At 39.5% G+C, this 14,858-nt stretch overlaps 1 protein-coding gene across 2 annotated transcripts in view; it reads left to right on the forward strand.

Moving 5' to 3' along the window:
- The window catches only part of Ttc8 (tetratricopeptide repeat domain 8), an 80,554-nt gene that overhangs the window by 38,677 nt on the left and 27,019 nt on the right, over positions 1-14,858 (forward strand). For both annotated transcript variants that reach the window (XM_008843798.3, XM_029568617.1), the window contains one exon: positions 2,112-2,222. In XM_008843798.3, coding sequence (XP_008842020.1) covers positions 2,112-2,222 — 111 coding nt within the window. The remainder of the gene's footprint in view (positions 1-2,111; positions 2,223-14,858) is intronic.

Below are 14,858 nucleotides of genomic sequence, written 5' to 3' on the forward strand. Positions count from 1 at the left end.
AGTTTTTATAGCAAGGTGAAAAATAACATATGGAGGGTAACCACTTCACAAGAAACTGGTTGCTGTGGGAAAATAAAACAGTCCTTTGACAGATTACTTGTCTGGACAGAAGAAAACACCATAGGCACACCACCCTGTAGGGAACAGGCCCCAGAGAGGCCTTTTCTAGAACCCATTTTGTTTCAGATCAGAGTAGGTTATAGGAAACAGAGCTTTTACTTTTGAGACAGGATCTTGCTCTATAGTCCAGACTGACACTGAACTCACCATCCTCCTACCTCACCTTCCTGGGTAGTGGAGATGCCAGCCTTGTGCCACCAGACCCTGCTCTGAATACCAGGACCATTTCATAGACTGTTTTTCTAGGCCCTCGGTTACTCAGCTCTGCTATAGCAATACAAATCTTATTTCTCTTTTATTGAACACTATTCAGTATAAGGCACTGTAGCAGGTTTGTTTGTAAAGAAAGTTGAACTTAATCCTTATAGTAACCATACATGGTAAGGTTTTATCTTTTCCTTTGTGGTGCTAAGTGAAATGAGACTTCAAGAAGTCAATGTTTCAGGGTCACTGGGCTATTAACAGCCAGTATTCAAGTCCAGAGTCTATCCTGCTGCATAGCATCACTCTCATGGTACTAGTACAAGGGCCACCTGGAATTTCTAATTCAGGTGGGACAGACATTCCTCTTCTGAATCTGAATCTGTAAAATATGAAATGCTGCAGAATCTGAAGTTTACTGAGTGTCAACATGTTGCTACAAGTTGAAGATTCCACATCTGACATCGTGGAATGGGTCCCGGTCAAAACATAGGTGCACTAAAAATACTGTGTAAATTGCGATAAGGTATGTGCAAAAAGTCTAGATGACAAATTGATGGATTTCATGTTTAGACTTGGATTCCATTCCCAAGGTATCTCATTATGCATATCCAAATCTCCACCACCCCCATCTGGAATTGAAAGCATTTCTGTTCTAAAATATTTCAGAGAAGGAATGTTATACCTGTATTAGAATAAAATCACTTCTTAACCCTTACCAAGGCCACTTTCAAAGAAAACTTGATAAAATGATAGTTATATCATCATGCTGTACCTGTAAGGATTTTCCAGATTTAAGAAGTATTAGGTATGAGCAGGAAGAATGTAAGAGCCAGAAGGCAGGGAGAATGGCTTCGAAACTCTGTCAATCATGCTCTCACAGCAGGTGACTGCCTACACAAGACTGAGCCTGTGTCAGTCAGTCATAGGTTAGATATGAACTCACAGAGCTGTACTCTATCCTGCTGAACTTTTGGCTACTGGTGGATTCTGGGGGAGGGACAGTCAGTATGTTCAGTTGTGAACCCACTGGTGAGCCCACCAGGCTCTGATGGATGGGTCCAGACAGCCCTGGATAAACTCAGTGGCCATAAAACAAAAATGCAGGAATGTGAAAAGGAAACTTCTAGGGAGGAGGGTAAGGTTGGCAGGAGTGGGAAGGATGTGAAGGAGGGTAGGGGGAAGCAACCAGAATACATTGTATACATGCCTGAAATTGTCAAGGAATAAATTTAATAAAAAGTTATTTTAAAAGTGTGATAAAGAAGATTCAGAAGATAGGTTCAGGCAACATTATACATCCTGTTAATTGAAAAATTGTTGGTACATAGCTGGAAAAAATGTGCATTTTATTATAACTGTTGTTAAATACATGGCTTCACGTGTTTTGTATAAGTTGATTTAAATCTATTATTGTCTACGTGAATATAGAGGGAAAATTTCCTTTTTAAAAAATATTTTGCGGGGCTGGAGAGTTGGCTCAGCAGTTAAGAGCACTGGTTGTTCTTGCAGAAGACCCAGGTTCGAATCCCAGCACCCACATGGCAGCTAACAACTGTCTGTAACTCCAGTCCCAGGGGATCCGATAGCCTCTTCTGGCCTCGGCGGGCATTGCATGACACAGGTGCACTTACCTACATGCAGGCAATACACACGTACACATAAAATAAAAATAATAAATAAAATAATACTCTAAGAGATAATTTGTTACTAATCAGTAGTTATAAACTCGCCATACAGATGTTTTTACTTTAAGAATCAGTAATTTTATAAACACACCTTGTTTTTAGGTTTATATCATATTGGATCAACCTGTGACTGCTTTAAATCTTTTCAAACAAGGCTTAGAGAAGTTTCCAGGAGAGGTGACCCTCCTTTGTGGAATTGCCAGGATCTACGAGGTAAAGTTCTTATTATTTTTAAAGCTGATGTAAAATTGAGGCTATGTGCTTCCTAAAAAAAATCTCTTAGGCTCTTGGGGTCCCAGCAAGAAGCACAGTTTATGAAATTACGATTGTTGGCCTGTGATTCACCAGTATAATGAGAGATTCTGCTGTGTATATTTAGCTCAGCTAAATTTTTTATAATGAAGTATTTTAGACAACCAGAGGCCAATGATACAAGATAGGGATTTGAGTTGTTTCTCCTGTATGGATAACCCATTGTCTTGGCACATTTATTGATCCTTTCCCAAGATCTCTAACCTCAGATAGCCATTGTTTCCATCCCTGGTAGTTATGCCTTCGGGCTTTCGTTCTGTCCACTGGCCTGCTTTGTCCATCCTTGTACCAGTATTTCACTGACTTAACTTCTATAGTTGCTAATAGCACCTGGTAGGATATTTCTCCACCAGGATTGCCTTTGCTATTTTGGACTTTTACTTATTCTTATGCAGCTGTAGACTCACGTTCTCAGGTTCCACAGAAAGTTCCATTGCGTTATCTTCCCTGTTGCCTAATTACTATGGTTTTTCAATAATTCTGAAGTTCTGAAGTTGGATTAGGCAAATTCTACCACCTAGTTTTTCTTCTCCATAGTTGATAATTTATCTCTCTGCTCTTCCATATTGATCTTAAGACTGATCCATCAAAACCTACTTTTTTAAACCCTCTAGGCATATTGACTGGCATTTCACTGACTATTTGTTTGATGGGGGTGGACAGAGAGGCTGTTTTTCTTCCCGTTCTCAAGCATGACATGACTCTTCATTCATTCGTTTTTGTCCTTTGTTGAATATTTACCTCCAGGAAGGGGTTGTGGTGGAAGCCACCAGCCAACCTAATATTTGGTGCTTTATTAAGACTTCCAGGACACAGCATGCAGTGTCTTCACAGGGAAAATTTATTAGAGAAAAGGATATAAAATAGAACCAGTAAAAAGAAAAGGCTCATGGGCAGAGATCAGAGGAAGCCAGCAGGGATGAGCTTCCAAAAGATTCTGCCAGTGGAGTCATGATGTACACCCTTAATCCTTCCTGTAACAAGTTATGACAACTGTGAAGTATTTTCTACCGGGAAGCTCATTAGTTACTCTGTGTGTGGACACCATCTGCCTGTCCTGTAGCAGAGTCCCAGACTCTACAAGTAAGCAGGTGACAGCACAAACCACACCTTAACGGTGTCAGTGCTGCAACCTAGTCTTGCCATCTGGAGAAAGTTTATGTCAGGGTGGGAACCAACTGAGTTCCTAAATGCACAGCTCTCTAAGAATAGCAGTCTCAGATCTTCTGTTAACTCTTTTATGCACAGATATGTTCCTAGGTATAGCTGTGAATGGAATCTGTACATTTTCAATTGTAATTTCTCTATGATAATGGTGATTAGTTGATTTGATATTAACCACTCTTTAAATTTTAAAGATCTTGTCCATAATTCTTTTAAATATCTTTTTCTAAATAAAATAATCATCTGTAAATACAGTTTCAGTTATTTTATTTAAAAAATATATCCTTGGAACTTTTATAACAATCTAGAACAACTACATGTTTTCTTTAAATTCTTTGAAAAATACTACCTGTAATAATTTAAAATTATTTTGCACACCAAAATGTCTAGGTGATAGCTTGTGAATGCTTTTTATTTTCTTTCTTATGTTTTCTGTATTTTTAAGCTTTTGTGTAATGAACACGAATTCTGTGTTTTGTTTGTTTTTATTTCTTGACATAGGCTCTTGCTATGTAGCCCAGGCTGGCCTGGAACTTGGAATATAGACCACATTGTCTCTGAGCTTGGGGTGAAACTCTTGCTTTATCTTTTTCAGTGTTGGGATTATAGGCACAGGCTACCATACAATATGAATTACTTTTTGAATGAAAATAATTATTTTTAAATTGTCAGGAAAAAAATGGTGTCTTTTTGAAATATAACTTTGATAAATATATACATAGAAGACTTTGATCAATCAAAACAAATACTTTATCAATATTATTCTGTCTTTACTTGTGACCTTATGTAAATTGGATATGAACAAACCTTTGAACAAGAAGCTTAGAAAGGAAATAAAAAAAGAGTCACTTTTGAAACCAAGGGAATTCATACCATTTGCAGACTATAGACCTTTGGGCTCTGCCCTCTGTGCCTCAGAGTATCTTTGTCCTTCTTTTAGGCAGAAATATTAGGAAGAGTTAGAAAAGTATTACATCTTTAGAGTATTGTTGCTTTTCAGAATTCCCTCTAAGCCTCTGTCTGTTCATTACTGTTGCTAAGGCTGGGCTGGGCTGTGGCTCTGGCACAAATTCTTTCTTTGCTGGCTTTCAGCTCTCCTTCCTCGTGCTCCCATGTCCCATGCTGGGATGACAGGTGTGTGCTGCCACACCCAGTGCTCAGTCTTTCATCAGCTACCTTCTGCATTTTGCTACTCTGAGTTGAGTTTGCACTCCCAGGAAGACATGGAGAGGAATGTTCCGTTATTGTAGGTGACAGCAAAGAGCAGACATGGCTATACACAGTGTTTCTGCTTCAGTTACAAAGTTAATTTCCTTTCTGGCAAAGCTTACCACACCAGAGTCAGATTTCAAAAAGATTCTCTTCCTCGCTATGTGACAATGGTTTGAGAGTTAATTAGCGAAGCCCTTAGAATTGCATGCTACACTGTGTTTGCCTTTAGGGACCTTTTCTTGCATGCTTTCTCCAGGAGGAGATTGCTTTCTATTCCATTCTCTTTCTATTGATTGCTTTCATTTTGTTATTAGCTCTTTGGAGTGTTTCCTGTTTTAAGATGAATACATTGTACTGCCTCTAGTTCATTGTGTGTTTCTTATAGACATTTGTTTAAATACACATAGCTGGAGAGGTCATAGATCTTAGAGAAAACCCAAGGCTCTCATATCTCTAGACAAATGAAATTTCTTACTGTGTGCAAAATACGGATCCTTAAATTTACAGACAAGTATCCTTGTCACCACCCATCAAAATAGCTTCTTTTTCAACAGAGATTATTACAGAGTTACACCACTGGTCACACGCAGAGATTCTCTGTGAATTGCCCAAGCCTAAGCGGCACAGAGCATAGAACAAGGGATGAATGCATCAAAAGATCCACTTGATTGAGAAAGAACAGTGAATCAGTGAATTTGGTCATCAAACTCCTGTACTGCCAGCCAGTGCAGCCTAACTGGCAAGCCCCAGGCCACTGAGAGACACTGTCTCAAAAAACAAAGCCAGAGGTGGTTAAGAGCACTAGCTGCTCTTACAGAGGACAGGTTCAGTTCCCAGCATCTACATGGTGGTTAAAACTGTCCATGACTCCAGTTCCAGGGAATCCAGTGCTGCCTTCTGTCCTTCATAAGTATTGTATGACATGGATACACTTACATATACCCAGGCAAACATACATATAAAATAAAAATAAATAAATATATAAAAATCAAAACCCAAAGATGGCTGCTGACCTCCACATGTACACCCACACATGTGCATATGCCCCTGCACACACATGAACTAGAACACACTAATATGCATGCACACACATATATTTATACACATGCAGACACACAAACACCCTTCTTTCGCATTTGAACATTTACTCTAAAGCTGGGATGCATCTTATAAGATGCATCTCTCTTTAGCATACATTCATTAACAAAGTAATGGTTTCATTGTGACATCCTCCTGCACTGACTTTGTGCACTTTGATTTTATTCACTCTTTCATTCCTCTCTCCTGATGTCATTCCTCTCTCCTGATGTCCCTCCTTGTTCCTCCTGGTCCCCTTCCTCTTCCCAAATAGTACTTCTACTCCCCTGGTTTCAGATCTTTTTATTTTTAAGTCTACATTCCACATATGAGAGAAAACATACTTGTCTTTCTGGGCCTGGCTTATTTTCCTTAACATGATGATCTCCAGTTCCATCTATTTTCCTGCAAATAACATAACTCTGTCATCTTAATGGCTGAATAATACTCCATTGTGTATGTATACCACATTTTCTTTTGATCCTCATGCCCAAGTAGCAGTTGTATAGATTTCCTCATCTTCAGCTCATAAGAAAACCTGGCTGTTATTCCCATTAGACAGCATGGCAAACTTAGTCACTATTTCTGATTGTTGCCTGAAAGCTTTTGTTGGTACCTGCTGGTTAGATCAAGAAAACACATGCACCAGTGTTGCAGAATCAAGCAAATCCTGGAGACAGAGATGCTGCTAGTAAATGCTGGAAGTTAGACATCTTTGGCATAAAGAAATGAAAAGTATGTGAGGAAGCACATATGCGTGTTAGCCTGCTCATTCCACAAAGTGTGTATGTATGATGTGACACATTGAATCCCATGAACGTGTATAATTTATTAATCAATGCAATTAAAATTTAAAAAGCACATCTCTGAATGTGTGGATCAATGCTATTTTGGAAAACCTGGACATGGATGATCAAGTGAAAAAGGGAGTTGGGAGAATCTGACTCTGCATGTGAAAGAATGCTGTGTTCAATTTATTTTAGTATGTGCTTCATATGTGTAAGGTATACAGAAGACTGGCCTGTGGCACAGTCTAGGTCCACACAAGTCTGTAGTGAGTAGAAAATGAAATTTATACATTTAGGGGCTGGAGAGATGGCCCATCAGTTAAGAATACTTGTTGTTCTTCCAGAGGACCTGAGTTCAATTCCTAGCACCCACCTGGTGGCTAACAACAATCCAAAACTCCAGTTTCAAGGGATCTGATGCCCTTTTCTGGTCTCCATGGGCATTGCATGACACAGGTGCACTTATACACATGCAGGCAATACACCCATACACATAAAATAAAAATAATAACTAAATTTTTTAAATTATACATTTAAAGGAGCATCATGTGGTATATTTTGCAATTGGTGGAGTCTCTTGCATTTGATAAAGTATAATTAAAATTAACAAAAATAGGAGCCCATGTGTGGTAAGAAAAATTGTGTGGTGATGTGAATGTCACATATCTTGAGAGGCAGACAGAGCTGTGTAAAGTAGGGCATAGGAAAATCTTCCTGGAGGACATTCTGGGTCTTGAGGTAGATTTGAGAGAGGTGGCTTTCATTAATAAAATATGAGTTGAACAGAGAGAGACCTGTAGTCCAACTCCTTGGGGAATGAGGTGGGAGAATAGCTTGAGAGCAGGGGTTCAAGACCAGACTGGGCAACATGGTGAGATATCTTTTTTTTTTAACTTTAAGAAAACTTCATTGAGAATTTCATACTTGCATATAAGGTGTTTTGATCAAATCCACACCCACTCCCTCCCCTCCAACACCACCCATATCTCCCTATCATTTTTATTAATGAAAGCCAACTCTTTCTTTCTTTCTTTCTTTCTTTCTTTCTTTCTTTCTTTCTTTCTAAGCTTTTACAATTTTATTAGAATCTTAAAAGAAAAATCCTCAGAGCAGGTGAGCTGGTCATCTTGGCAGCTGCCCTGAGGAGGTGAATAGTGGGGAGAAGGAAAGAAAGCCATGGAGCCATGGAGGTTTAGAGCCTGCATGGAGGTCAGACACATGGCTGACTTGCAGCCACACGGCTGGGAGAAGGAAGCTTTAGAGAAAAAGTGAAGAGAAGAAAAGCAGAAATTACGAGTTCCTGAAGAGTTCAGGAAAGTGGACAGACTTACGGAGACCTACATGGCTGTGGCTGGTCTGGAAGTTCTGCAGGGGTCTGAGCTAGTTCCAGGCAGAAATATTCATTACCTTATTAACACACTAGGTATTCTGCCCATCTTTTCAGCATAACTTAAGGCGACTCTGCCTTCCTGGGAGTGGTTCTATCACCAGGTGATTGACCAATGAGACTGAAAAAGTAGGTCCTTCAACAGATAAACTACACATTTTTTTATAGTCTGGACCAGTTCAATTTATGGGACTTATTGAAACTCTAACATTCCCCCCTCTGAAGAGGTAACCCTAAAATCTTTAAGGGATTAGATAAGAGCTCCCAAATACTTTTAACAGTTTGATCTTTGGGACAGAGTATATTGCTAAAAGGCCCAAGGACATTTTGACTTTTAGCCAAGAAAGAAACTGGCTATTTTTCTTTGGGGTCTTTTTACCCTGCCTAGCCAATTTCTACCTCCTGTTCTTATCGCACCACCCTCTGAAGAGATTTACCCAAATTGCCAATAGGGAATCGGGATGTAGACCACTCTGGCTTCTTCCATGCTGAACAGGGACATAGGGTGAGGTAATTGGGGAACCCACTTCAGTGGGTCTATCTAAAAGACTCCTAAATTGCATAACTCTTAACTATAGGGAGAAAAGAAGGTCCTTGACTGGTGCCTAGGAGATGTGAAGGAAAAGTAAAGTTAGTATTACAACTTCTAGGCAGGGAACAGAAAAAGTCAGAACAGGGCAAATTTCACATGTCCAAATTAAAGTCCATTGGAATTTCTTGATGAGGGCTTCCAAAAGCATCCATCTACTGGGTTCCTCCTCAGTTTTCTTTTGCCTGCCAAGGCTGGACTGGTGATTGATGAACTCAGGATTTGTTATCAGGCACTTTGATATCTGTTGGAGTGGCTAGAATCAGTTCCCTCTTAAATGGCCTCTAGATAGGGAGAGAAAACAAATTTAGCCATCATTTTAGAACAATACTGGGTTGTCTCCCTCAGCTGCAGGTGGGCACTACAGTATTGTAGACCAAGAATTTAAGTCTTACAGCTGAGTAGCATTGTCTTACTAGGAACAAATCATCAATGAGAAATAATTGTCAAAATAACATCTTATAAGAACTTAAGTCTAATGTCCAAGATATGTAATCCTTTGAACTCTTAAATGTACTGATGACTTTAATATTTGGCTATACTTTTCTTTTTGGTGTTTAAGACCATGCAGTTGGCCCAAATAAACTGATTTATTTTTACTTCTAAGGTTGTTTGAGGATCTGTTCCTCAGGGGTCACGTGGGCTTGGGAGTAGCCCCTGGCTCCTTTCTTTTACCAGTTCCATCTATGTGATGATAAGTCAAAGGTCTTGCTTGACCGTGGCTGGCTTCACTTGGAAGCATTAAGGAAATGTTCCTCTGTGTTGACTCTCCTCTTTGTAGACTAGACACTGGTTCAAGTCTACCTTGTAGTGTCTTCATGGCCTCCCTGAACAAGAGGACAGGTGACTCACCATAGTTACAGGACATTTTGAGAGATGTTCCACAGTCTCCTGGAACTTAGTCAACCTTGGAGGGCAAGGATTTGTCCCTTAAAGTCCCTCTGACCAGATTAGTATAGGCCTCAAAATATGGCTACCAAACACCCAATAAGGTTAGTTACACCAATCTGGTACTTATCATTACAATGGGCTATCTAGATAAAGCTTGGGCAAAAACCAAACATTCTTAAATAAACCTTGACTAGACATCCTTAAACTAGTTGACTAAGCTATGACCTTAGAAATTTTAAGATTATCTGTATATTATCTTTTTTTCATCCTTGATAAATCATAACAAACCTACACAGACCTCCATCACTTGCTTAGGCTTTTTCATTATTAATAAAATACCTCCATTGCTATATCCTTCTAACATCTTTTACCTTACCATTCTTTCTTAATAACCATGAGACATAATAACTAACAAAATTTCCATCTGTTGTGAGAATTCTTTTCCTCAGGATATTAAGTGATGTTTATCCCCTTCTAAGGTTCTAGTGCCAAACCAATGCATTAAAGTTTTCCTGGGGAATCAATGAATTTACTGAGCTTACTTACAGAGATGACTGAGGGGTTCCTGAGGTGTATGGGTGAAGTGAGAGTATTTACACTGGAAAGCTTTTACCTAGCATGGATCAAGCCTTCTCTTCCTAGCCTTCCCCAGTTACTATACCTTAGTCCTCCCCAAATCCAAGATACCACATGTTATTAGGGCCAAATTACATACAGTTGTCTGGATACTCAGGTGAGGGTCCAATGACCCCACTTATCCCTCCTCCTTCAATTAAAGAATACAATAGTCAAGTCAACAAGTCCCAATTGTGATGATCTTTTGCTAGTGGACACAGTTGAATATGTGAAGATGGTAGTTGTTTGACTTAGAAGAAAGTAGTGTGCAGCATCATCTTATTAAAAAACATGGAATCTAAATTACACACATAAGATGATGTAGTAAGTTAATATTACCCATGTATATGCTGTGCTTTATAAGTTAAGTTCCCAGGTAAACCTTATAGAAAACACAAGACAATTAAAAATCTTTTTTACCTCATGTAGTTTAGAGAGTAGTCTACAAAAACCTTGCTTTAGGTAGAAAGAAGCAATTGGTACATAGTTATACATTATCAAATTGATGTTCACAACCTCCAGCATAATCAATTCAGGAAAACTGCCATGCTTTAGTTACTGACTGAAGAATTCTAGGCAGAAGATTCTCTCTTTCTTAAAAAACCTATCCTGTTGTTTTTTCATTAAGTAGTTAAATTTATCTTTGTATTTACCATACACCTTACATTAGTCTGTGTTAGTGACTGTCCTTATTATTGTGACCAAATAGAGAATCCCATTAACTACTTTTACTATAGACAATAATACCCTCTTTTGAAATTAGTTTACACCTTAGCTGTTTTGAATTGTACAGTGCTTTTACTCTTGGGCTGTTTTTTTGTTCTCCTTTTTCTTGTCACCGGGTCAGGGGGCCAGCCTGAACCTGGAGAAGAGTCTTGGAGAACACATCTTGAGATGATAGGCTTGATTCTGAAGTGGGAGGGCCAATCCCATCTCCAGAGTCAGCTTCTCAGTGAGCTCAAATAGCACATGACAATGTACCAATATAATTAATACAGAAAAGCATTTGTTTCTCTTTAGAATTTAACATAGTGGTGTATATTGGACAGGAGAGCTGTTGAATCCAGTGACTCCTAGGACTGGAAACATCTGTCCTTCTTGTAACTTGTATACATTTGTCTAGGCAACTCTTTTCATCTACTGGGTCCTTTATTGGGAACAGGGATTAACAAAAGAAAGAACATTTCACTTTAAGAGGTCACCTTGCTTGATATTTCTAGGCTTTATTAAACCATGAACACTTGGCAGTGAGCACTCACCATCAAGCAGGATTAGGTTGACAGAAGTATCTGCCTTTACCAATGTCAAACCTGAGATCTTCTCTGGCTATGATGTGACCAGATGCATGAAAGCTTATACCCCAAATCAGTTTAGTTTGTATCTATTCATGAAGACAACAGCCTGAAAGGCTCAATTAGTACCTTCCCCCTTGATATTTCCCATTTCAGGCCAAATTTTGTATACCTAGACCAGGTCTGAGCACAGAAAGATATCCGCATCCACATAGATTTCAATGGGTAAGGATACAGTCTAGCACAACTTGTAAGACAAAAGAAGCTATCTGGAACATCTCCCAAACCTTCTTTGTCTGCTTCTCCAGAGCATCCTCCAGAGACTCTCATCCTTTTATCATGAGTGACCATGACAAAAGGCGATACTACCAACTTAGTCACTATCACTCCATCATTGGCATGGGCTCAGGGTACCTGTATCCTCTCCTTCCTTACTAGTGACCCAAAGAAGAAGGAGCTTGCTTGGAATTATTTGCTCTTACTGATGTGACCCTCTAACACCCTGAAACATTAATGGATTCTTTCTGCATTTTACCTGGTTAATCTTATCCTGCCTGTGCACGACACCACCATACATGAAACCATTGGAGTAAACATTGGCCCTGATGCATTAGGGAAATTAGCCAACTTCTAGTGATTATAATCACTATAAATGATCACTTATAAGTTAGGAAGGTTTGCTGATCTGGCTCCCTTGTGGGCTGAACGTTAATATCCTCTTAAATGTTCCCTCTGACCCTTTTCCTAAAAGTTCCAAAATGTTTATCCACATTTTACTTTTAAACTAAGGCAAGACTATTAACTCACAGGGTGAATTTGAAGAGGGTTATCAGTCTGGATTAGAAAAAAACATTTTAGAATTTACCATACATAATCTTGGATTAAGTACCCATATAACCTGGAGACTAAGGAACACAGAAAACAATGGTACCTGAAAGAACTTGCAAAGAGACGAGTTTCACAATACTCTTTCCCTTTAGTCTGTCCATGACATTGTAACTAGAAAGTACCCAGGGAATGATGGTGCAGGAACAAAAGCAAGCAGATAGCAACTGAGCATCAGAGAGGGAAATACTCTAATCCAGAGAAAAACAGGCTTAGAATCACAATGTAGAAAGGGGAGGGATTAAGACCAGTGGAGTCCGCATCTTAAGCCTCCCACCCAAGTAGGCTATCCCTTTTTACCTTCCATTGTTGTAGCTATGCGCTGGTAGTAGCTTGTCTCTTATACAGTTTGGCCCGGGATTATAGCAAATTCCCATGAGCTTCCCAGGTCTAGCCATCACAAAGTGTCAGCTCCCTTTGTACCTAGATAGTCTTGAAGGCATATGGCTAGAAAAACTTTAAGTTCCCTTTAGAAACTAATAAATATACTATGCACAACAATGATAATTCAAAATAGTCACTTTTAGAAATCAGCAAATATACCATATAAAAGATGTTAAAATCCAAATAATTCCTTTAAAATTACTAGGTAAAGATGTCATGCAAACAATATCAAAACCTAGAAATAATTCCTCAAAAAAATCCATAAATATTTCAAACAATGTAAAAATTTAAGTCATCTTAAAAAAAAAAAACAAAAAAAACGGTAAATATACCATACAGGAAGTTAAAACTCAAAGTAATCCCCTTTAGAAACAGGCCCAAACAATGTTAAAACCTAAACACCCATTGTAGAGATCTGGCATTACTCCCTTAGTCTGACATAAAAATGCATTGCTCTTCTATGATCCCATCAAGAAACCAAAACAAAAATAAATTGCAAGAGAATTAGGACGTATGACTAAATGTCTGCAGTTCAGGGAACTCCTAGGTATCCCAGCTACCAGTAGGTTTTTGGGTATTGCCATTTTGAATCATGCCACATGGTTGGATTAAGATCGTGGCAAGGTCACACAGGTCACCGCCATTTTGAAAATGTCACTGTCCAAGCCATGTGACTGTCCCCATATTGATGTCATCAACCAAGACCAGGTCACATATTTGCCTCTGTCTTGGTGAGGTCAGCAGCCATGATGGCAACCAGGCCACATGGCCATGTTAGTGAGCACAGTCCCATGATAAAACAAGCCCATCCCCCACCAGGATAAAAGCCCTGTGGGATTCACATGCCTCACAGATTAAATGTGGACAGCAACCATTTTTACTTTTACAAAGCACCCCAGTTAGGGTAGACTTGATATAAAATGAGAAAGTACCTTCAACCAACGATAGTAGCTGTAATGCCAAGCAAAGTTCTCCGGATCTCTTCATTCCTAGATACAAGCTATGCTGGAAAAGAAACTCATGAAGGCAGCAGAAGGAACAGGGTGCTATTTCTAGCACATAAATCACTGGCTTGTTGAGCATATGTCTTGCCTGGGCACAGCCCCTGACTTTTCATGTACACTGATATTTAAAATGCTTAGATCTAGTTAGAAAAGCAGCTGCCTCAGGACCACTTGGTATGAGCACAGCTTTCTTGATGCCCAACAGGGCCTAAGATCAAAATTTAGAGCCCCTCTGCCTGAGAAAAAGTTTAGGAAAAAAATGGCTTTTAAAACCTTTTTTCCATTTGTCCATGGGACAGGCTGCCTTAAATTCTTTAAATGCTCCACCAAAGCCACCCAACCCTCAGCCTAAGCCCAAATGCCCCGAGGTAAGATAGCAAAATGGATAAGGTTCACCTGCTGCTAGCTTAAGAACCAAATTCAGTGTGCACTTGAAAATTTCTGTATGACCACCAAATAAGTTACTAGAATTTTGAGGATCCCTTCGTGGTTACCAATATGAAACCGGGAGAAAGAGGGTCCCCTAGAGGGTTCTTAGTCACATTCATAAAAGAATTTAAGAATGGACCCAAATGGAAGCTTTTACAATTTTATTAGAATCTTAAAGAAAAATCCTCAGAGCAGGCAAGCTGGTAATCTTGGCAACTGCCCTGAGGAGGTGAGTAGTGGGAAGAAGGAAAGAAAGTGATGGAAGCCACGCAGGTTTAGAGCCTGCATAGTGGTCAGACACGTGGCTGACTTGCAGCCACATGGCTGGGAGAAGGAAGCTTTAGAGAAAAAGTGAGAAGAAAGGAGAAATTACGCTTTCCTGAAGAGTTCAGGAAAGCGGACAGACCTTACGGAGACCTACATGGCTGTGGCTGGTCTGGAAGTTCTGCGGGGATCTCTCTTTCTTTTTTAATGAGCCTTTTTACTATTCTAACATTCCCCCCTCTGAAGAGGTAACCCTAAAATCTTTTAGGGATTAGATAATAGCTCCCAAATACTTTTGACATTTTTGACCTTTGGAACAGAGTATGTTGCTAAGAGGTCCAAGGATATTTTGACTTTTAGCCAAGGCACTGATTACTTTTCTTTGGGGGCCTTTCTGCCCTAACTACCTAGCCAATTCCTACCTCCTATTCTTATCAAACCATCATCTGAAGAGCTTACCCAATAGGGAATAGGGACCAGACTGCTCTGGCTTCTTCCATGCTGAACAGGGATGCACGGTAAGGCAATTGGAGCTCCCCTGCAGTGGGTCTATCTA

This window comes from Nannospalax galili, unplaced genomic scaffold (assembly GCF_000622305.1).
Source record: "Nannospalax galili isolate Female #2095 unplaced genomic scaffold, S.galili_v1.0 scaffold500, whole genome shotgun sequence".
Classification (NCBI taxonomy): domain Eukaryota; kingdom Metazoa; phylum Chordata; class Mammalia; order Rodentia; family Spalacidae; genus Nannospalax; species Nannospalax galili.